General features: G+C 45.4%; 1 protein-coding gene across 2 annotated transcripts in view; it reads left to right on the top strand.

Moving 5' to 3' along the window:
* TRAFD1 (TRAF-type zinc finger domain containing 1) overlaps positions 1–24,493 on the top strand; it is a 77,899-nt gene that overhangs the window by 15,395 nt on the left and 38,011 nt on the right. For both annotated transcript variants that reach the window (XM_082253498.1, XM_082253499.1), the window contains exons 3-4: positions 789–924; positions 10,560–10,613. In XM_082253498.1, the coding sequence (XP_082109624.1) occupies positions 789–924; positions 10,560–10,613 (190 nt within the window). The remainder of the gene's footprint in view (positions 1–788; positions 925–10,559; positions 10,614–24,493) is intronic.

Below are 24,493 nucleotides of genomic sequence, written 5' to 3'. Positions count from 1 at the left end.
TGATAGGGGGCACGCTGGTCTCTCTGCATTGATAGGGGGCACGCTAGTCTCTCTGCATTGATAGGGGGCACGCTGGTCTCTCTGCATTGAAAGGGGGCACGCTGGTCTCTCTGCATTGAAAGGGGGCACGCTGGTCTCTCTGCATTGAAAGGGGGCACGCTGGTCTCTCTGCATTGTAAGGGGGCATGCTGTGGTCACTCTGCATTGAAAGGGGCACACTATACCTTAATTACTGAAGGCCCCTTTCACACTTTTGTGACCTCAAAGTCACACAATTTTTTTACAGCGTTTTTTGCTGCAAAGCAATGCCTATTACATTTTTCTGTTTGCGCCCCCCCCCAAAAATTTTAAACACCAGCCGCCACTGGTCACCAGTTAATGTATTGTAAGGATCTGCATCAGGAAGGGCAAGATTAGAGACCAGGACTACCAGATGTGTAGCATGTTAGTACTCGCTTTCATGCAGTGCCAACCGGGGTGGTGGTTGAGGGGAACATTTTTCTTCAGCAGGTAGGGCAATTCAACCTGTTTTATACTTGAGAAGTGCAATTAAAGGGATTTTCCAAGCAGAGGGCTGTACTATTATGTTACGTCTTTGTAAATAGAGGGACCAGAAGAGGCACCTGTACAAAAAAGTACCTGTTTTTTCCAGCTTTACAACTTTTGTCTTTAAGACAACTGAAAAAAAAAAAAGGTCCTTTACTTACCTTTTATGATTGTATGAAAATGAGACAATGCGAAATAGACCTTTTTACATTACCTTACTAATTACTGTTTTTTTTCTCTAGTAAACGTGACATCCCTATGGTCAATTTCACTATTCATGAGATTCACTGTCAACGTAATATCCGCATATGCAAGATATGCAAAGAGCCAGTTCCTAGCAGCGACATGGAGGAGCACATGGACACTGAACATGTTCCGGTAATGACCAAATACTTCCATCCTCTTAAAGTAGTATGCCAGCCCACATTTTACAGATATTCCTGCGCAGAAAACAATTCACACATAATGATTATGTTGTGGTGTGAACAGGGCACGAAACCTTTGTTTCTCTTTGCCCTGGCAGAAAAAAAGTGCAAAAAACTTGTGTCTCTGAACATAGTGTGAATGAGGCCTTAGACCAACCAGAGCCATTTGATTATCTTCTGCTGATGAAACAGACCCAGTTTAACAGTTGTAGGTTAAAGGAGAATAAGTGGGATAGCAAAAAAGAAAACATACATACTCGCCTATATGGTGGCAGCTGTCCCCCATGGGCTCCAAGACCAAGAACTGTGCTATCACATGACCGCTGAGCGCTCAATTCTCAGTCTTCATTGACCCTGCCCCTCCAGTGCCCAGTGGAGCGCTGAGCTGCGAAGAGAGCATGAGAACCTTAAAGTTGTGATCCAAAGTCTGGTCTGAACTGGCTGTGCAACGTCAGTCAATAGCGGGCTTTAGCCTGTTGGCTGAATATGGGCTACAGGAGTGCAGACATAGTTGCACTCCTGTGACCCAGAAGAGAAGCATGGCCAAAAAAAAACAAACTTTGGCCATACTTCTATTACCACTGGTGATTAATACAGAGGATTGCCAGATTACAATTACAAACAGTAAGGCAGTAAGATAAGATGTACGAATGCATGATCTGGTGCTGTGTTAAAGGATAAGTTTACCTTTTAAAAAAATAAATAATAATAAATGCGTATATTTTTTGTAAGTAAAAAAATTTGCATTTATTTATTTTCTTGGGAGCCTGGAAGACATTGCACCTGTGATTTATAAGATTGCAGGTGCATTGTCAGGCTTTTGCAGACTGTCGGTACACTGTCTACCTGTACCTCCTGATATGGGCAGGCAGTTACCGAAGTACCGGTGTTCCGTGAGAATTACCTACCCGTGAGAAAAACCTACCCTCGTCACTAACGCGAGCAGTTACATTAAAATAGCTGTGCTGCACTATGAGTCATCTCTGCTCCTGTCCCTGTCACTTCCCTGATCTGGGCTAGTAAATATAAAAGCGGCGGCGGCTGTATGAAAAGATAAATCACGGAGCCGCCAGCCGCTTTTATATTTAGTAGCCAAGATCAGGGAAGTGACCGGGACAGGAGCGGAGATGACTCATAGTGCAGCACAGCTATTTTATGTCACCGCCGCGTCGGTAGGTTTTTTTAACGGACACCGAGATCGTTTCAGACTAGTGCGCATGCGCACTAGTCTGATCCGCAGCTCTTCCATTAGGTATCCGGGGCTGTGAGCATGCGCACTGCTGCGCTGCTCAGCTGTTCCTGGCCGGAAGTGACGAGGGGTAGGTTTTTCTCACGGGGTAGGTAATTCTCACGTTACACCGGTACCCTCGCAGTTCATTGAGAAATTCAAGCCGTCACTGTGCAATCGCTGATGGTACTTGTAGGCACTCAGTAACAGAATTCTGTGAATGAATGACTTGGCTGTGTGGGTGGTGCCCTGCACAGCCGTGCTGTTTTGGAATTGTGGCAGGGGGTGCAGGGAGAAGATCCCCCCCCCCCCAAACCACTGTCACAAGGAGTAGGCATTATAAAATGCACATGGTACACCCTAAATACGGGTGAAACATGTTAGAAAAAAGTAAACCTATCCTTTAATATGCCATGTCGCACATAGAAATTATCACTGCAGATGCCGTTACCTTCTTTAGTTCATTGCCATCTAACCTACCTGCCACCTTTTCACACCTGTCCCTCAGAACTGCCTGCATCAAAATGTTCCTATAAGGCACTTCATCAGAGGATCCAATCTTGTTTCCTTTTGATAATACAGGCTTTTGGGCTTGCCTCATGATCAAGGTGTGACAGAACCAACCAGAACAGAGGCTTTTGGAGGAGACTAGGGGCAAGCCTCCTACCCACTGATTATGGCCCATAAGGAAGACTGGAGATTTTATCTTCTCCTTCCAGTCAGAGCATGGTGAAGAGCTCTGTTTAGCCTCTGATCCCATGGAGAGAGCAGATCATTCCCTAATGATGTGCAACAACGTTAAAGAAATGCTGAGAGCGAAGCTTGGATTAATTCTCTGAATAAAGACAATAAGGCCCCTTTCACACAGGCGGACCGTTCAGATCCGCCTGTTCGTTTTTTTGGCGGATCTGAACGGTCCCCCCCCCATGCATTCCTATGGGGCATCGGATGTCAGCGGAGACATGTCCGCTGACATCCGTCCCGATCCGATCAGTCAAATCTGGACGGATGGAAACCCTATTTTCCATCTGTCCAGCGGATCGGATAAGAACGGACCGACGGTCCGTTCCCATCCGATTTCCCCCATAGAGATGCATGGGGAACTGACAGCTGTGTCTCCGCACACAGCGCAGAGACACAGCTGTCATCCTTCTGCTCAGCGGGGGATCGGCGGCTCGATTCCCCCGCTGAGAAAAGCGGAGTCCGTTTGACGGACATAGTGTGTGAAAGGAGCCTTAGGCTTCCTTTCTGGAGTGGATGGAAGGGTGTAAGTTTAATCTTGCACAGGTTAATAGTCAGAGGAAATATGGTGGCTCTCCTACAGAGTTGGAGAAGTCCCCCACTTGGGACAGAATATTTATCACACTGTACCTTTTTTTTTTTTTTTTTTTTTTTTTTTTTTTTTGATTAAAGTAATATTTATCAACAATATTTGAAGAGTTGAAGAGCAATAAATTCTACTTTTTCAGACTGCTGGAACATGATATGAACATTGCCTCATAGACTGGTGCTGGATAGTCTGAGATGAGGTGGTATGTGCTATATAAATTATGTGTGAATTTTCAACAAAGAGTTACAGTTTGCATCTAAGCTAGTGTCGCCTAGTCTTGGGTGCTCAGCTAAAATACACGGTTCCTGGTTCCAGACTGGAGCAAGCTGTATCTTGACAGAGACACCCAAGCTGGGTGCCGGACGGTTCCGTCACACAAAAACCAAGGGTACCTTCTCAAAACTAACTTGGTTTTATTTGCTATGATAATGTTGCAATGTAAAATTGCCTTAGATGGTTTTCCAATAAAATATAAGAATTTAAAGTACATCTAAAGGCTCTTGTAAGGCAGTCTAAACAAGTCTCAAATCTAGATAGTATGTGAGACAAAAGCTTTCTAAATTAAAAAGAAACCTTGTTTTGGATCAGACAAATCCTCCATTTGTGTCTCACAAGCCCTCCTTTCTAGACAAAGCATCATATATGTATACCACTGAACACTGGCGGAAATAGTGGTTGGGGACAGTAAAAGTGCAGCTCAACTGTAAGGTTTTATACCCCCCACCAACATCTAGTGTAAGTGAGCACTATTGTGCACTGGGGCGCAGTAGACTTTGCAGAGGTACCAAATGGCAAAGAGTAAACTCAGATGCAGTACAGTACATATTAGGGATTGCCGATACCGATATTTTGGCCATCGCATATCTGTATCGGCCAATATGGGTCGATATTTTGTACATCCTATGTCAGGGTCCAAGACTAGTCTTCTCCTCTTTCAACCATTAGGTGGTGATGCTCATTTAACCACTTAAGCCCCGGAAGATTTTACCCCCTTCCTGACCAGGGGGTATTTTGCGATTCGGCACTGCGTGACTTTAACGGACAATTGCGCAGTCGTGCGACGCTGTACCTAAACGAATTTGACGTCCTTTTTTTCCCACAAACAGAGCTTTCTTTTGGTGGTATTTGATCACCTGTGCGATTTTTTTTTTTTTTTTTTTTTTTTTTTTTTTTTTTTATCACGCGCTATAAACAAAAAAAGAGCATCAATTTTGCAAAAATAACAATATTTTTCACATTTTGTTATATGAAATTCCCCCAAATAAAAAGTAAAAATCAAAAATTTTTTAATTTTCGGCCAATTTGTTTTATGCTACATATGTTTGGTAAAAAAAATCGCAAAAAGCGTATTTTGATTGGTTTGCGCAAAAGTTATCGCGTTTACTAACAAAGGGAAAGATTTTTGTTTTTTAACGCGTAATGGCGGCGATCTGCGTTTTTTTTTTTTGCGGTACTGCGACATTGCGGCGGACAGATCGGACCCTTGACTGACATTTTTGACACTTTTGGGGTTACCAGTGACATTTCTACAGTAATCAGTGCTATATATATATATGCACTGTTACTGTAAAAATACACTGGCAGTGAAGGGGTTAACTTTATTTGAGAGGGAGGGGCTGTGTGTGTGTCCCTAGGGGCGTGATTCTAACTGTGATTGGCTGTGGCTTGAGGTGTAGTTACACTGATCAACGGTTCTACATAGTAGAACCGTATGATAAGTGTTTCTACACAGGGAGAACTGACAGGCAGCTTGTTTACACAAGCTGCCTGCCTTTCTCCCCCGCCGATCGCCGAGTGACCAGCGGACATCGGGTCCGCCGGTCATACGCGCGGGGGGGGTCCGTGACCGCTCGGGAGCGCGCCGCACGCTCGCTCCCCAGACCCTCCCAGGCTAGTGACGTACCGATACGTCACTCTGCCTGTGAGGGGCTGACCGCCGCAGTATATAGTCGTGCGACGGTCAGCAAGTGGTTAAAGGTAAAATTATGTCACATAGCATAATTCCGTTTACAAATGTTACAAATTAAAGATATAAGCAATTCCACATTAGCAGATCGGTATTTCTCACCCACTTGCCTTAAGTGATACCCGGGTGATACCGCTCCATTCGGCATCCACTCAATGCTGCTCTGTCTTTCACCCGCTCCATCTCCCACTCTCCCAGTACCGATCCATCTCTCACCCACTTGCCATAAGTGACACCCGGGGGATACCACTCCCTCCGGCATACCATCTCGAAGGTCACGTGCGTGGTCATGCCCGGCATCGTATGCTGGACGGAGCGGTATCACCCGGGTGTGCCTTACGGCAAGTGGGTGAGAGACTGGTGGGTGGGAGATGTAGCGGGTGAGAGAGCAGTATTGAGTGGATGCCGAACAAAGCGGTGTCACCCGGGTATCACTTACGGCAAGCGGGTGAGAGATAACGATCTGCCAGCAGATCTGCTAATGTGGAATTGCTTATATCTTTAATTTGTACATACAGTGGGTACGGAAAGTATTCAGACCACCTTAAATTTTTCACTCTTTGTTATATTGCAGCCATTTGCTAAAATCATTTAGGTTCATTCTTCTTCCTCATGAATGTACACATAGCACCCCATACTGACAGAAAAACACAGAATTGTTGACATTGTTGCAGATTTATTAAAAAAGAAAAACTAAAATATCACATGGTCCCAAGTATTCAGACCCTTTGCTGTGACACTCATATATTTAACTCGGGTGCTTTCCATTTCTTCTGATCATCCTTGAGATGGTTCTACACCTTCATTTGAGTCCAGCTGTGTTTGATTATACTGATTGGACTTGATTAGGAAAGCCACACACCTGTCTATATAAGACCTTCCAGATCACAATGCATGTCAGAGCAAATGAGAATCATGAGGTCAAAGGAACTGCCTGAAGAGCTCAGAGACAGAATTGTGGCAAGGCACAGATCTGGCCAAGGTTACAAAAAGATTTCTGCTGCACTTAAGGTTCCTAAGAGCACAGTGGCCTCCATAATCCTCAAATGGAAGATGTTTGGGACGACCAGAACCCTTCCTAGAGCTGGCCATCTGGCCAAACTGAGCTATCGGGGGAGAAGAGCCTTGGTGAGAGAGGTAAAGAAGAACCCAAAGATCACTGTGGCTGAGCTCCAGAGATGCAGTCAGGAGATGGGAGAAAGTTGTAGAAAGTCAACCATCACTGCAGCCCTCCACCAGTCGGGGCTTTATGGCAGAGAGGCCCGACGGAAGCCTCTCCTCAGTGTAAGACACATGAAAGCCCGCATAGAGTTTGCTAAAAAAACACCTGAAGGACTCCAAGATGGTGAGAAATAAGATTCTCTGGTCTGATGAGACCAAAATAGAACTTTTTGGCCCTAATTCTAAGCGGTATGTGTGGATAAAACCAGGCACTGCTCATCACCTGTCCAATACAGTCCCAACAGTGAAGCGTGGTGGTGGCAGCATCATGCTGTGGGGGTGTTTTTCAGCTGCAGGGACAGGACGACTGGTTGCAATCGAGGGAAAGATGAATGCGGCCAAGTACAGGGATATCCTGGACAAAAACCTTCTCCAGAGTGCTCTGGACCTCAGACTGGGCCGAAGGTTTACCTTCCAACAAGACAATGACCCTAAGCACACAGCTAAAATAACGAAGGAGTGGCTTGACAACAACTCCGTGACTGTTCTTGAATTTCCCAGCCAGAGCCCTGACTTAAACCCAATTGAGCATCTCTGGAGAGACCTAAAAATGGCTGTCCACCAACGTTTACCATCCAACCTGACAGAACTGCAAGGAGGAATGTCAGAGGATCCCCAAATCCAGGTGTGAAAGACTTGTTGCATCTTTCCCAAAAAGACTCCTGGCTGTATTAGATCAAAAGGGGGGCTTCTACTAAATACTGAGCAAAGGGTCTGAATACTTAGGACCATGTGATATTTCAGTTTTTCTTTTTTAATAAATCTGCAACAATGTCAACAATTCTGTGTTTGTTTTTCTGTCAGTATGGAGTGCTATGTGTACATTCATGAGGAAGAAGAATGAACTTAAATGATTTTAGCAAATGGCTGCAATATAACAAAGAGTGAAAAATTTAAGGGGGTCTGAATACTTTCCGTACCCACTGTATGTGAGTGGCATATTCAATAACATTTGTAAACAGAATTATGCTATGTGATATTATTTTACCCTTACGTGAGCAATATTTGGAATATCGGCCAGTTCCGGGGCCGATACAGATATACAGTATCGGCAAAAGTCACTATCGGCCCTCGATATATCGGCCTTGCCGATAATTGGTCAATCACTAGTACATATATAATAACCTAACTACACTGCTAAAAAAAAAAATGAAAGGAACACTTTAATTGAAAACACATCAGATCCCAATGAGGAAAAATATCATGCTGGATAGCTGGATATCTATACTGATCTGGACTGGGTAATGTGTTAGGAATGAAAGAATGCCACATTGTTTGATGGAAAATAAAGTTATCAACCTACAGAGGGCTGAATTCAACACCCCCCGAAAATCAAAGTGAAAAAATGATGCAGCAGGCTAGTCGATTTTGCTGAAATTTCATTGCAGCAACACAAGATGGTATTCCGTAGTATGTATGGTCCCCACGTGCTTGTATGCATACCTGACAACATTGGGTTATGCTCCTAATGAGAGGACGGATGGTGTCCTGGGGTATTTTTCTCCCAGATCTGGACCAGGGGATTACTGAGCTCCTGAACAGACTGACCTGCAACGAGGTGGCATCTGATGGACCGAAACAACATAATGTCCCAGAGGTGTTCTATTGGGTTTAGGTCAGGCGAGCGTGGGGGCCATTCAATGGTATCCATTCTTTCATCCTCCAAGAATTGGCTGCATACTCTCACCACATGAGGACGGTCATTTTTATGAACCAAGAGGCACCCAGGACCCACTGCACCAGCGTAGGATCTGACAATGGGTCCATGGATTTCATCCTGATACCAAATTGCAGCCAGGGTGCCATTGTCTAGCCTGTAGAAGTCTGTGCGTCCCTCCATGCTGAATGATGTTACAGGCAGCATAATGTTCTCCAGACCCTTTCACGTCTATCAAATTTGCACAGTGGCAGACCTGCCAATTCTGGTTTTCAATGGCAAACGCCAATCGAGCTTCATGGTGCCGGGCAGTGAGCACAGGGCCCGCTAGAGGATGTCGGGCCTTCAGGCCACCTTCGTGAAGTCTTTTTCTGATTGTTTGGTCAGAGACATTCACACCAGTGGCTTGCTGGAGGTAATTTTGTAGGACTCTGGCAGTGCTCATCCTGTTCCTCATTGCACAAAGAAGCAGATACTGGTCCCACTGATGGGTTAAGGACCTTCTACAGCCCTGTCCAGCTCTCCAAGAGTAACTGCCTGTCTCCTAGAATCTCCTCCATGCTCTTGAGACTGGGAGACACCGCAAACCTTCTGGCAATGGCATGTATTGATGTGCCACCCTGGAGGAGTTGGACTGCCTGTGCAATATAGGGTCCAGGTATCGCCTCATGCTACCAGTAGTGACACTGACCCTAGCCAAATGCAAAACTAGTGAAAAACAGTCAGAAAAGATGAGTAGGGGAACAAAATGTCATTTGCCTCCACCTGTAAAACCATTCCTGTTTTGGAGGTTGTCTCATTGTTGCCCATCTAGTGCACCTGTTTTTAATTTCATCAACACCAAAGCAGCTGAAACTGATTAACAACCCCATCTACTACTTAACTGATCAGGTCAATATCCCAGGAGTTTCATTGACTTGATGCTATACTCTGAATAAAAAGTGTTCCTTTACTTTTTTTTTGAGGAGTTTATATACATTGCCATTGAACACCAGAATTGGCAGGTCTGCCACTGCTGCCCTGTTTTTATATATATATATATATTAACCTGAGGCCATGGCTCTACTTTAGGCTTGGAATACAACATGATAAAGGTAAAACAAATTTTAACGCCTGAGCACCGTTTTACAACTTTTGAAATGTGTTAGTAAAACTGTACATACTGTATTATTACAACTACTTGGTGTATCTAGATAAATAAAAGGCTTGTGTGTTTTTTTTTTTTTTTTTTTTTTTTTTTCTCAGAACAAATATTGGGCTTTCATTTGGTGGTAAATTGTAAAGGAAGGCTCTCCTCCCCTTTTACTTTCGACTTAAAAAAAAAACTTGCCTAGAATAGTAAAGTGTGTGTGTGTGTATATGTATGTATGTATATGTGTATATGTGTATATATATATATATATATATATATATATATATATATATATATATATATATATATATATATATATATATATATATATATAAATAAATTTTTTTTAATGTAGCTGTATAATTACTATTACCATAACCTATAACCACAAAAAACAACCTAAAATAAATTCTGCTCCTGGCAATTGTAGTAGTATCACATGTGTATGTTAATTGTTGTTTGTACTCATAGTAGAGCCCAGCAACAATAATGCACTTTTTTTTTTTTTTTTTTTTTTCTTTTACCGAAAAACACACTGATAATTTAAAAAAATAATTTTTTTATATTCTACCCAAAGTACCCTGACATTTTGTCTCAAACCTGACTCGAACTTGTTTGTGGTGTTTTTTTTTTTTTTTTTTTTCCCAATCTTGTTCTCCAGCAAGGAGAAGAAGATTCTATTTCACCATTCAAAAGGAGAAAACAACACAGGCATAGGCTGTACAGAGACTGATCACTGTGCTAGTCAATCAGAAGCTATCACCGTGATCAGGGGATGGGGAACTGGGCCTTCCGGGGATCGGATTGGTCACTGACCACTTGTTCTCTGTACTGGATACAAGTTGTGTAGCGCGATCTCAGCCCAAACCCAGCGGTGCATATATGCGACCCACGGATGAAGACCCACTTCTGCGAGACCACTTATATGCATACACTCGTTGGAAAGGGGTTAAGGAAAAAACATTTGATGGTGTCTTAACTCGCAGTGTAAGTTTATGATGTACTGTTTTGACATAAAAGTGAATCTCACCATTATTATTTGGGATTTTTGCAGGTGACTTGTAAATGTAAAATGACCATGGAGAAGAATTTGTTGGAGGAGCATGAGGTTAGTAATTATTGTATATAGTACCTTTTGTGTATTTCCCTTCTCGCATAGCACAATGTCATTTAAAAAAAAAAAATGAAGCTGTGCTCTAAAACTTTTTTAATAAATCTTGCACAAATGCTGGGAGGGAACGTGGGGGAATGCTGTATTAATGCTGGGAGGGAATGTGGGGGAATGCTGGATTAATGCTGGGAGGGAACGTGGTGGAATGCTGGATTAATGCTGGGAGGGAATGCTGGATTAATGCTGGGAGGGAATGTGGGGAAATGCTGGATTAATACTCGGAGGGAATGTGGGGGAATGGTGGATTAATGCTGGGAGGGAATGTGGGGTAATGCTGGGAGGGAACGTGGGGGAATGCTGGGGGGGGGGGGGGGGGAATGCTGGATTAATGCTGGGGGGGGATGCTGGATTAATACCGCAAAGGGAACATGGGGGCATGCTGGGAGGGAATGTGGGGGAAATGCTGGATTAATGCTGGGAGGGAATGTGGGGGAAATGTTGGATTAATGCTGGGAGGGAATGTTGGATTAATGCTGGGAGGGAATGCTGTGGAGGAATGCTGGATTAATACCATGAGGGAACGTGGGGGAAATGCGTGGATTTATGCTGGGGGAGGGGGGAACGTGGGGGGGAATGCTGGAATAATGCTGGGAGGGAATGCTGGATTAATGCTGGGAGGGAACGCGGGGCAATGCTGGATTAATGGCGAGGGGGAATGCTTCACGAATGCCAAAATGTCTTGGTGTGCTGACTCCTTAAGAGTTCCCTTCACTGGAGGGGCCAAGCCCAACCCCTGAAAAACAACCCAACACCATAATCCCCACCCCCCCCCCTCAAAATTATTTAGACCAGTGCGCAAAGCAAGGTCCATAAAGAAATGGAGTGAGTTTAGGGTGGAGGAACTTGACTGGTCAAACATTCCCATAGACACACTCCTAAACCTTGCGGACAGCCTTCCCAGGAGAGTTGAAGGTGTTAAAGCTGCAAAGGGTGGGCCAACGCAATATTGAACCCTACAGATTAAGACTGGGGATGCCATTAAAAGTTCATGAGCGTGTAAAGGCAGGTGTCCCAATACTTTTGGTAATATAGTGTATAGTGTATGTTGTTTTTGTTGGAGAGTTCCTTAGTTTCTTTCTGGGGAAAAGGTTGTCCTGGCTTATTGACAGGAAAGGGAAATTTCTTCAGCAGAGCACCGGACATACAGTTGTATTCAAAATTATTCAACCCCCACTGAAATTGATTGTTTTGGCCAGTTTGACATTGATTTTGATCATTCAGTCATCCTGATACAATTAAATCAAAGAGGCACGTGTAGGTCACACAAATATAACATAACATTTTATAATGAAATAACCACAAATGTCTTTTCTGTGCTCACATCATTATCAGTTTTATTCAACCCCCAAGTGACATTCAATCTTAGTACTTAGTACAACATCCTTTAAAAGCTGTTATAACTGTAAAACGTGAAGCATAGCTTGACACAAGTGTCTTGCAGCGATCTACGGGTATCTTCGCCCATTCGTCATGGGCAAAAGCCTCCAGTTCTGTCACATTCTTAGGCTTGTGCACTGCAACTGCTTTCTTTAAGTCCCACCAGAGGTTCTCAATCGGATTTAAGTCTGGTGACTGTGATGGCCACTCCAAAATGTTCCAGCCTTTAATCTGCAACCATGCTCTAGTGGACTTGGAGGTATGCTTGGGATCATTGTCCTGTTGAAAGGTCCAACGTCTCCCAAGCCTCAGGTTTGTGACGGACTGCATCACATTGTCATCCAATATCTCCTGGTACTGAAGAGAATTCATGGTACCTTGCACACGCTGAAGCTTCCCTGTACCTGCAGAAGCAAAACAGCCCCAAAGCATGATTGACCCCCCGCCATGCTTCACAGTAGGCAAGGTGTTCTTTTCTTCATAGGCCTTGTTCTTCCTCCTCCAAACATAGCGTTGATCCATGGGCCCAAACAGTTCTAATTTTGTTTCATCAGTCCACAGAACACTATCCCAAAACTTCTGTGGTTTGTCCACATGACTTTTGGCATACTGCAGTCGACTCTTCTTATTCTTTGGAGACAGTAAGGGAGTGCGCCTGGGAGTTCTGGCATGGAGGCCTCCATTACGCAGTGTGCGCCGTATTGTCTGAGCAGAAACTTCAGTACCCACATCTGACAAATCTTTTCTCAGTTCCTCAGCAGTCACACGGGGACTTTTCTCCACTCTACGCTTCAGGTAGCACACAGCAGTCGAAGTCGGCATCTTCTTTCTGCCATGACCAGGTAGCGTTTCAACAGTGCCCTTTGCCTTGAATTTGCGAATGATGCTTCCTATGGTGTCTCTTGGTATGTTTAACATCTTTGCATTCTTCTTATAGCCATTGCCCTTCCTGTGAAGAGTAATCACCTCTTCTCTTGTCTTCCTGGACCATTCTCTTGACTTCATCATGTTTGTAACCACACCAGTAAATGTCTAGAAGGAGCTGAGTATCACAGTCATTTTAAAGCTGCCTAATTGGTGCTTATTAGGCTTTATTGCTGCTCCCTGACATCCACAGGTGTTTTCAATACCTGATTGAAAACACTTCAATGAACCTCTGTTCTTCGGAGTGGTAGTCTTTAAGGGGTTGAATAATTGTGTCAATGAAGAATTCACAAAATAAACATTTACTACTGTATTACAAAACCAATTGATGTCATTTTAGTTGCATGTGGTTCTTTAAGAAGTCCTTGTAGGATTTCATTCTGAATACAATTACAAATGTACACTAAATTCCCTAAAACCCTTTACAGCATTGGGGGGTTGAATAATTTTGAATACAACTGTAACTAAAACTTGACTGGTACAAATGCTTCTCTACTCTATCGAAGACTGAAACAATCCAAAGTTGACATTTGTAAAAATCCTTTGTTTTCAATTTGCATTACATTAACCATCCTATTGGTGTACTACTGTGTCCTACTTTAAACATCAACAAAGTGTCACTTTACCCACTTCCCACCAGTGCACATATATTAAATTTCCTAATGCAGCTTCCGTCACCCCATGGCTGACATTTTTATTACCGCCCACCCTGTACACAGTGCCTCAGAATTAATGTTCGAGAATGTAATGTAATTTTAGAGAGGTCCTGTACAATTAGAGTACAGGTCCCCAATGTTTGCTCCTTCTTAGGGGAGCATGGATATAATAAAGTCTAGCTTTGCCTTTATAAAAAAGTGTACATATTTTTGCAGGAAAAATGTACATTGGTTATCTTTTTTTTTTTTTTTTTTTTACAGGAGCCTGGAAAGCATTGTGCCCACTATCAGTGCATCAAGGGTACAATGTCAGACTCCTGCAGACAGTTCTCCAGTTTTCTGACTGTTCATCTGTTTGGGCTGTCAGTTGGAGAGCTGGAGGAAGATTCAATGGACTATGAGTGCACTGATTACTGCACTTCTAGCCCATTGAGAACTACAAGACTGTCTGCCATGGTGGTAGACAGAACTTGTAGTTCACAGATCCCTGTGAATGAATGACCAGGCTGTGTGGGTGGAGTCCTGCACAGACATGATGATTTTAAATGTGACAGTAACTGCCGTGGAGAGAGAACCCCATATGCTGTCATAGGGGTTACATGTTACACTCTAAATACAGGTGTAACATGTAACTTGGTGCAAAAGGTGAACTTGTGGTTTAGGGTGAGCTCCGTTAGCTGCCCTTTCCAGCTGCAGTAGGGGGCAGCATTGTGCGCAATTCACCTCACCCCACGGCTCTTCTCTTGTATTAAAAAAAAAAAAAATACATTTTTATGTAAAGTGTGCAAAACGTCCACCTTATTCATGGCAATGTGTAGCAGTGTGATGCTATGTGCTGCTGTACAGTACCATGCGATTTGGCACAGTGCGCTGCAGTAAAATACTGCATGCCTGCATTTTATCGCGTATACCATCCTAGATGGTGTTGCAGTGTGATTGGGATACATAGGAGACAAATAATTAAATAATGGCAAATAAAATGCGATAAAATACTGCATGTGGTAAATCCAGTTTTGAAAATTCAATACACTAGGAATTTACCGTTTAATTCCCGAATGCGGTATTTGATTTAGCAGCAATTACTGCATTGTTTAATGCGGTAATTTGCCACGTTGAGCTGGTTGCGGACCGGGATCCCCACGCTGTTTTTTTTTTTTTTTTGTCAATGCTGGTTTCTATGCAGCGGGCCGTCCTTACCAAATGATGACTCTTCAGCTGTCAGTGGCTTCCCCGCTAACGGCTGATTGTAAAGAAAATTGAGAAAAAAACAGCGTGGGGCCCCCAGGCTACTTTTTGACAAATACCGCATGCAATACTGCCACCTACACTCTGGTGGTAATTTATCGCATGCTTTTTAATGCTTTGGTCTGTTTGTGAATTGGACTTGAGAGCTTTTTATGCGATATTTACTAGCACTTTTTTTTTTTTTTTCTTTGTGAATTGATTTTAGTTTACCACATGTGATAATTTTTATGCAGACGAGTAACATGATTCTCATCACTTGTGGTAAAGGTTGGTGAATCAACCCCATTGTGTGACTTCAGCCTTAACCCAGGGAGGACTAGGTGCCATGTGCAGCCCATGATAAAATGGTTGTAAGAAATCTTGGCATAATTGTTATTATTGATGATGATAATAAAAATAATAGTGGTGGTTATATTTTTATAGTGTTTGTGTGTTTTTTTGTTTTAAGACACAAAATGACGCAATTGAATACCTGCAGAACGCAATTATTGTGGTGTAAAGGATAACTGGAATTGTCATAAGCTTTCTGTTTCGGCTTTGGTTTCTTGGCTTATCTGTGTGTAAATGTTGCCATTCATAGCCAGTGGAAAGTCCCGGACATCCAGCAGTAAAACCAAATGTTCCAAACTAAAAGTGAAAAGGAGAAGTCTAATGTGCTAGACAAAGAAAATTTCTATAAAAACCAATCTCTTAGTGTGTGTTCAGAAACGCACACCCGCGCTGGCTGTCAAATTGGGAGCGGTGGCTGTGTGCATACAGCCACTGTGTCCCATTTCACCTGAATGGGACTGCTTACACATGGATACACGGTGGACACCTGTGCATTCCATGCGGGCAAAGCCTGACCCTCATATGGGTGTATGCTTAAAGAGGTTGTAAACCTCCCCAAAAATTAAAAAAAAAAAAAAAAAATGAAAAACCTGAAAGACAAAGGCATAATGAGCTAGTATGTATCGCATACTAGCTCAATATGCCTTTGTCTTTCAGATTTATTTTTTAAAAGATACTTACCTTAAAACAAATCCCCCACAGCGTCGATCTATACCGGGTCTTCCTTCTGGATTCGCATGCCCTGGCCATCTGATTGGTCATAGCTGCGATGACCTCAATCCTGCTCATGCGCGCTGGAGCCGCTGTTCATGGCACAGGGCTTTGAAGGAACGGCCTTTCCTTCCGAGTGCATGCGCCAGTGATGTCACTGGCTGCATGCAAAGAAAATATCTCCTAAACAGTGCATGTTTAGTAGATATTTACATTTCTTATAGATAAGCCTTACTATAGGCTTACCTATAGGTACAAGATACAGAGAAAGCTTTACTTCCTCTTTAAAGTAGAACTATAGGCAAAAAATGTTTTTTTATATTTTGGATAGAGCAAGGGAGAGTTATAACCCCGGTCAATTGTTTTTGCCATCTGTGTCCCATTGCGTAGATTTCCCTTCACTTCCTGTTCCATAGCCAAACAGGAAGTTGGAGGAAATCCCTGCAAATTAAGGGAATTCCTTGAAGACCCCCAGGTCACCAGAACTAGTGCCCTCATTGGAAGATTCCCCTTCTATTACTTCTTTGGGGACAACCCAAAATTTGGGATTTTATTTTCTTTCCCTTTTTAATGATCATGGTAAACAGGGCAAATGGAGAGGGTGCATTTCCTTAACAGGGGAACAGACGGCAATAAAAACTGATAGGTGTTCTAACCCCTCTCCACTCTATCCAAAAATAAGTTTTACCTTTTAATTATACTTTAAGTGCGTCCATGTGAATGTCCACTTTTTTGTTAAGAAAAAAACGTTTTCCTCCTGGGTGATCAATGAACATTGCAGGGATTTTAAAGCGGTTGCCTACCTTAAAAAGAAAAAAAGTGCACGACAATGGCAGCATGTGCTAGTATGCATCAGTCACTGCTAAGGGGGCTGATGTGGTCCCCCGGCACTTCTTCCAGGTTCGCAGGCTCCGGCGCTGTGAGTGGCCAGAGCTGCGATGACGTCACTCCAACACATGCGGGGGGAGCCCTCGGTTCCAGTAAGAAGCTCTGGCACGATATGCCAGACCTTTAGAGCGCATGGACCACTGACGTCAGGATGGAATATCTCCTAAACAGGGCATGGGGCCTTTGACCTTCTGAGTCAGTCACCAGTGGGTCCATGAGGCTATTGTATCTGGTTCAAAGATGGAATTCCATTTCTTGTCCTCCGTAAAGGTTCTTTCCTTCCAATGTGCACATGCCCCCAGCTCGGCTGCAAGCTCCGTTGTGGGCAGGGCAGGACTTGTTGTCCTGGTTCAAGTGTCGAAACCCCAGTTTTGTGTGGGTGCTATAATTCATGATGTCCTTTCCGACAGTCGTGGCGTCCCTGCATCAAGGGGGGTTCCCTGGCTTCTTTAGATGTCAATGATGCCTACCTGCACATTCCTATTTGCACCCGGCATCAGGGTTTTATCTGCTTCACTCTGAGAAGGTGCACTTATCAGTTTGTGGTGTTACTCTTTGGTCTAGCCTCTGCTCCTCGGTTCTTCACGAAGTGTTGGCCCCCGTCTTCGAGTTGCTGCATCAGCGGGGGATTGCTGTGCTGGGATATGGCCGATGTGGAAAATACTTTGCGGGAGATCGAATGGCTTCTGAATTCAGAAGTCCGCCCTGGTTCTGATCAGGAGATTGGATTATTTTGGGCTGACTCTGGATTCAGCTCTAGCCAAAGGTTTCCTTCCTCTGGGAAAGTTTCAACTTTCAAAGATTCAACTGTTGGCCCAGGAGTGGCGTCCCTTCGGGCGTGTATGCAAGTGTTGGGGCCTGATGGTATCCACCTTCGAGGCGGTTCTGTCTAGACAGTTCTACATGAGACTCCTTCAAAATGAGATTCTGGTCAAATGGGACAAGTGTCCCAAGTCGCTGGACAATGATTTGTCTGAGTCAGGCGACAAAGAGTTCTCTGGTCTGGTGGCTGTGCTCCCCAACCTTGCTACAGGGCAAGTCCTTTCTCCCCTTGTACTGGACAATGATCACAACAGATGCCAGCCTGTCCAGATGGGGAGGGTTCCTGGGACCAAACTCGACCTAGGGCTGTTGAACGCTGGAAGAGTCCAGATTGCCATCAATGTCTTGGAACATCGAGCGATCAGGGTTTACCTGGATCATTGAGCAGAGCAGCTCTGGGGGCTCCCAGTTCAGATTCAGTCGGACAACGCCATGGCTGTGGCCGTGGAGTGTGTTGGCATCCCTGGAGGTGTCCGGCATTCTCCGGTGGGCAGATAGTTTTTGCATTCTCTGGTGTGGAAAATTGGCAGACGGATTACCTCAGTCCTCAGGCGTTGGACCAGGGGGAATGGTCCATTCATCAAGACTTGTTTCATCAGATCTGTCTGCGGTGGGGTACTCCGGAGGTGGCTCTGTTGGCGCTCCGGCTCCATGGAAAGGTGCCGTGGTTCGTGGCCAGGTTGAGAGATCCTCTGGCAGACACTACAGATGCTCTGGTGGCTTCATTGAGCCGGTACCATCTGATTTACACCTTTGTTCGCTCCAGCTTCTTCTGCGTCTTCTGCGCAGGATCGAGGACAAAGGGATTCTGGTGGCTCTGGACTGGCCTTGCCAGTCTTGGTATGCCGACCTGGTGCGACTGGTTGTCAATGTCCCCTAGAGGCTTCCGCTCAAGGACGATCTGTTGTCTTAAGGGCCGATCTTCCATCCTGTTTTACAATCACTGGCTTTGACGGCCTGGCTGTTGAGAGCCATGTGCTAAAGAAGGGCTTGTCTGGCTTGGTGATTTTAACCATGTGGAAGGCAAGGAAATACTACACCTCGAAGCTTTATCCTCTGATGTGGAAGGTGTACATTTCCTGGTGTGCGGTTCACGGGGGCCATCCTCGTTGGCTAAGATTCTGGCCTTTCTTCAACGGGGTTGAATCAGGAACTGGCCTTGAGCACCGTGAAAGGCCAAGTGTCTGCCTCCGCAGTCTTTTTTTCAAAGACCTTTCCATTCATTGGGGCGTACATACCTTCAGGGGGTTCATCATTTTACCCTGCCTGCAAGTTCTCCTCTGTCACCATGGGATTTGAACCTGGTTCTGTCGGTTCTTCAAAATCTCCCTTTGATAACATACTGGAGATCCCTTTCCTTACGCTGTCACAAAAGGTGGCTTTTTTGGTGGCTATCACCTCTGCTTGCAGGGTGTCGGAGTTGGCGGCTTTGTCTTGTTCTCTATATCTGGTGGTTCACTGGTATAAAGTGGTCCTGTGACCACGGGCGTCGTTCCTCCCAAGGGTTGTCTGATTTCCATTTGAATGAGGACATTGTGCTGCCGTCCCAGGCCGGGTCATCCCGAGGTATTTCTCTTTTATACTCTGGATGATGTTCGAGCTATTTGGCAGCCACAGAGTCCCTTCGGGGGTCAGACTCCCTCTTTGTGATTAAGGATGGGCCGCGGAAGGGGATTCCTTTGCTACCTTTTCCAGATGAATCAGACAGACGGTGACCCAGGCTTATTTCGCTTACATGTCAGGTTCCTCCCTTTCCCAGTGATGGCACATTCTACTCGGGCACTTAGTGCTTCTTGGGCCTACAGTAATCAGGCATCAGTGGCACAGGTGTGCATGGCAGCCACTTGGTCGTTGGTTCCCACTTGGGGGTGTATTTCAGCTTGGGCTCCTGTTCTAGTTGAGCTACTATTACTTGGATTGGCTTGTGTTTTATCCTTGGGTTTGTTCTTCCCATCCCTCATGTTCGGCACTGCTTTGGGACATCCCTATGGTAAAGAATCTGGAGCTGTGTCTGTCAATGAACAGAAGAGAAAATTGGATTTTTGTACTCACCGTAAAATCCTTTTCTCTGAGTTCATTGACCGACACAACACCCACCCCTCTAAGGAGTTTTTATTCTTCTGTTACTGCTTGTTACAAAGCTGAGTATCTCTAAGCAGAGAGGGGGGTTAAGCCAGCTGAGGACAGCCCACAGGGCGTAGCCAAGCTTTTGCGTTGTCTGCCTAGTCCTACTCCTGTAGAGGGCAGCATAACCCTATTGTGAAGAATATGGAGCTGTGTCTGTCAATGAACTGAGAAAAGGATTTTACAAAAATCCTATTTTTTTTTTTTTTTTTTTTTTTGCTGCAGGGGATGCCTGAAATCTGACTTGTATCTTAGTGAAGACTTCTGGAAAAATCAGTGATGTTTCTGGGAGGTGACCTGTACACATTCTGTGTACAGAACATCTCCAGGTAGCCATATTGCATTGAATTTTACAAAAATTACAGCGCTGCGCATTGAAAAGGTAATTTCTCTATCGCTCATTGACAGACGTAGTCCTCGGTGATTCAACACCCTCGGGTTATGCTGCCCTCTACAGGAGTAGGACTAGACAGGAAAGAAAACGTTCTGGCCACACCCTAGGGGCAGTCCCAGAGGGTATATCCTCTCACTTCCTGCTCTAGCAAATCAGTTATGTCACAAAGCAGTGTTTAGAGAATTTAACCCAACCCAACTCAAAAACAGAGGGGCGGGTACTACGTCTGTCAATGAGCTAAGAGAAAAGGATTTTACGGTAAGATTTTACAAAAATCCATTTTTCTCTATCGCTCATTGACAGACGTAGTCTAGCAAATCCAGTTTTTTTCTGTCTAGTTAGGAGTAAGGACCTAGATACCTTGCTGGGATCTTCGGTCCTGGCAGGATTTTTTTCTTAGAAAAGATTTTTTAGACCGCTTTTTTTCTCCAGTGTTCCTGTGAGATCTTCAAGCAAGAAAGCTGAACTGGGCGGATGTTGAGATCCAGTGGTCACCCCAGTTCAGCCTACGACCCCGTGCAGGCCATAGCTCCGCGCTGGGTCGGCCGCGACATAGTCCCACTGGACGGGGACTGACCCTGCGAGTTAAACGTCTCGCTGAAACACCAAAGACCATGAGTCACGGCGTCCGTATTGGTCGACAGCCCTCCTACCTCGGTGGAGAGGGGTACTGTCAGGAGTTGGCGCCCGCCTGGTTCCGGTATGGTGAGTAGTATGTTCCCCCTTTCCCCCTGATGGGTCTTGTGGTGAACCCGGGCCCCTCTCTGTAATGGTAAGGATGGGTTCCCCTATAACATGTCACAGATCCCCCTAATTGAGTGTGATTTTTGTGTACAAGAAGCCAGGAGGCTTGGTTTGGGAGCTGACAATCTAATTGTAAAAATGTGAAAATGATTGTAGTCAGTGGCAGTACTAGAACTTTACTGTGATAGTATAAGGTATCCTACCTGTCAGAAGCCACAGGGCGATGTCTATACATGTATATTGCATTCCAGATCATTCCTCCAGCTAAGCAGATGCCTCCCGACGGCCACGGACCGCATACGGCCCGCCAGGGTCCGGTACCGCCGACCACACTGATCACCATGAGGGTGAAGGGTTGTGAGGCCGAGATCCTTCTGCAGACATGCCGCTATCTGTGCAGGCCGCCGCTATTGTCTGGTAGATCGCACGAGGCCGCCATTTTGGTGTAGCCTCGTGTCTTCAGCATGGGGGCGGCCATGTTCGAGGTGACTCAAACACCTCATGGAGCCAGGGGGAGGCGCCGGCAGGCGTGTTAAGGGGCGGAGCCGCCTCCTTTACCCAGGAAATAGGGCCAAAGACTTCCTGTCTGTAACAAGACAAGCACTGAGCAAGCTGATGAAAACTTCTGTGCATCAGGGATGAGCCTTGGGGTCTCTCTCGGGTCCAAAAAGGCAGGTAACACTGAGGGGCGCTGTTGCGACTGGGGGACACAAAAAAAAAAAAAAGTTTTTTACTTTGTCATTTTTTGTCGCTGGCAAGTGTCTTGTATAATCATTGACCCTGCCGCATAGGTATCCCCACCTGATCCCCTCAAGGTGGCCGCAGTACCCTCCAGTACCCCACTTGTTTTTAATGCATTATCGGCAGTTTTGGAGTCTTTGGTATCCCGGGTGGAGGTGGCCTGTCAGGGACGGGGGTCAAGAAGCGACCCCCGCCTACCCCTATTGTTTATCAGATACTTCAGAGGCTGTTGTCTCAGGTAATATCTCCTCAGCAGTGAGGAGCACGTTTCTGCCTCCGCCATAGCACAAGAGTGGTGGATGCACTAGTTGTGTCCGTCCGGGAAACCTTTAGTCTTGAGGTTACACTGGCAGAGGTAGCTGAGACTGAGATTCCTTTTTGGTACTTGTTAGCCTACCAAAAGGGCGAAGGATTTTCCTTTACCCAAATGGGGTCGTTTTGAAACGAACCCCTGTTATTTCCAAACGCATGGCTAGGTGCTATCCGTTTAAGGAATTCCTCTTTATAGGATAGACGGTACCACCTGCTGTCTTGCCACAGACTGTTAGGATAAAAGGACCTCGTAACTAACGAGGACCTTCCTTTTCTGCTCATAAAGAGTTGTTCGTTCCGCGAGGGCGGGCGATAAGGCGGAAACCCTCCAAAGCCCCTTTTAGAGGGGTTTCAAAGGGCGCTGGTCGGCTAAACAAAAAGTCCGGCTCAGCCAAGCCTGAAGATACAGCCTGATGCGCCCCTACCCATCTCTGGGGTGGGGGGGATGTCTTCACCAGTTTCTGGAGGACACAGGATCGAGTTTCGATCACTTCCACCGGTGCGATTCTTCCCTTCTAACATTGAACGGTTTCAGGGGTTCTATTCGAACCTATTCACAATGCCCAGGAAAGAGGGCAAGGTGCGTCCAAATCTGGACTTGGGAAGAAATAGAGTCCATCCATACAGTGGTGGCCTCCCTGCATCAGGGGGATTTCCTGGCGTCCATAGACATTTAGGAGGCCTATCTTTATATCCCCATCATCGCAGGACATCAGCGTTTTTTCGCTTTCCCAAAGATCATCCCTGGTTCCCACCAGGAGACTGAACTATCTGGGCCTAAGGTTGGATACATCCTGGGCAAGAGTTTCTCCTTGCGGAGAAACTCCAGAAGGTTCAGTCAACGATTCGGATGTTGCTGTCCGTCAATTGGCTGGGACTGATGGTGGCCTTCTTAGAGGCAGTACCGTATACCCAGTTTCATACCCGAATTCTCCTGAAGGAGATTCTTTTTTAATGGAATCAGAATTCCGATTCCCTGGACAATCTGATCCGGTTGAGCGAGCGGACCAGCAAGTCTCCGATGCTCAACCAGGGGAAGTCATTTCTTCCGATAGTATCCAGATTACCAATAAGGGTATCTGAACTGAGAGCGATCAGATTTTGTCTGATTTACTGGATCGAGCAGCTCTAGAGCAGCCCGATTCGGATCCAATCGCATATGGCCTCTTCATCCAGAGGTTTTTCACTAGCTGTCCCTTCATTGGGACATCCCGGATGTGGATCTGTTAGCACCTTGGCTTAACAGGAAGGTGCAGAGGTTTGTAGCTCGCGCCGCGATCCTCTAGCGGACGCAGCAGAAACGCTGATCGCCCCGTGGGGGCAGTATCAGCTACGGCATGCCTTCCATCCTTTCAAGTTGCTGCGGGAACTTCTTCGCAGGATAGAGGTGGAGGGAATTCCAGTTATTCTGGAAATTCCGGACTGACCTCGTCGAGCCTGGTACGCCGACTTGGTGAGGCTAGTCGCGGACGCTCCTTGGAGACTTCCTCTCAGGGAGGATTTGCGGTCTCAGGGACCGATCTTCCATCTTGCTTTACAATCGCTGGCTTAATGGCCTGGCCATTGAGACCCAGGTACTGAAGGACAAGGGAGTGTCAGCTTCAGTTATTCCTACCTCCAGTTAAAGCAAGGAAAGCGACTTCCAGCACATGGAAGTCTTATATTGCATGGTGTGAATCTATTGGATTTCCCCCACATACCTATTCGGTGACCCGAATTTTGGTCTGTCTGCAACAAGGGGTTGAGCAGAAACTATCCTTGAGCAAGATCAAGGGTCAGGTTTTCGGCGTTAGCAATCTTCTTTCAAGAAACCTTTGGCTAATCATTCCTTGGTGCGGAATTTCATCCAGGGGGTGCGACATCTGGCTCCGCCAGTGCGTGCACCCTTACCACCTGGGATCTTAATTTAGTGTGGTCGGTTCTCCAGAAACTTCTCTTTGAAGATATTAGGGAGATTCCCTTGCTTACATTATCCCAGAAGGTGGCCTTCTTGGTGGCCATTACTTCTGCACGCAGGGTGTCAGAACTGGCCGCATTATCTTGTCGTTCCCCATATCTGGTGGTTCTTCTTCCGAATCCATCCTTCCTTCCTAAAGTGGTTTTCAGAGTTTTTCATCTGAATAAAAGTATTGTGTTACCTTCCCCGTGTCCTAAGACTAGCCATCCTTGGGAGTTTGCATTACACTCCTTGGATGGGGTTCAGAAGGATACACTTGACTACTACGAACTTGTTTTCGTAAGACGGACTCACTTTTTGTGATCACGGATAGCCCTTGAAGGGGGTTGCCTGTGTCTGCCGCGACCATGTCTACATGGATCAGTCAGACGGTGGTACAGGCTTATTCTATTAAGGTTCGGAATCCTCTGTTCCCTGTTAGGGCGCACTTCACTCGAGCGCTCAGTACTTCCAGGGCCTATCGCCATCAGGCGTCAGTGGTCCAGGTATGTAAGGCGGCCACCTGGTCGTCGGTACATACCTTTACAAAATTTTATAAGATTGATGTGATGGCATCGTCGGATGCCTCATTTGGCCGCAAGGTTTTGCAGGC

This window comes from Pelophylax lessonae (genome assembly GCF_965119305.1).
Source record: "Pelophylax lessonae genome assembly, chromosome: 1".
Taxonomy (NCBI): domain Eukaryota; kingdom Metazoa; phylum Chordata; class Amphibia; order Anura; family Ranidae; genus Pelophylax; species Pelophylax lessonae.
This window is presented reverse-complemented; position numbering and strand designations above follow the sequence as displayed.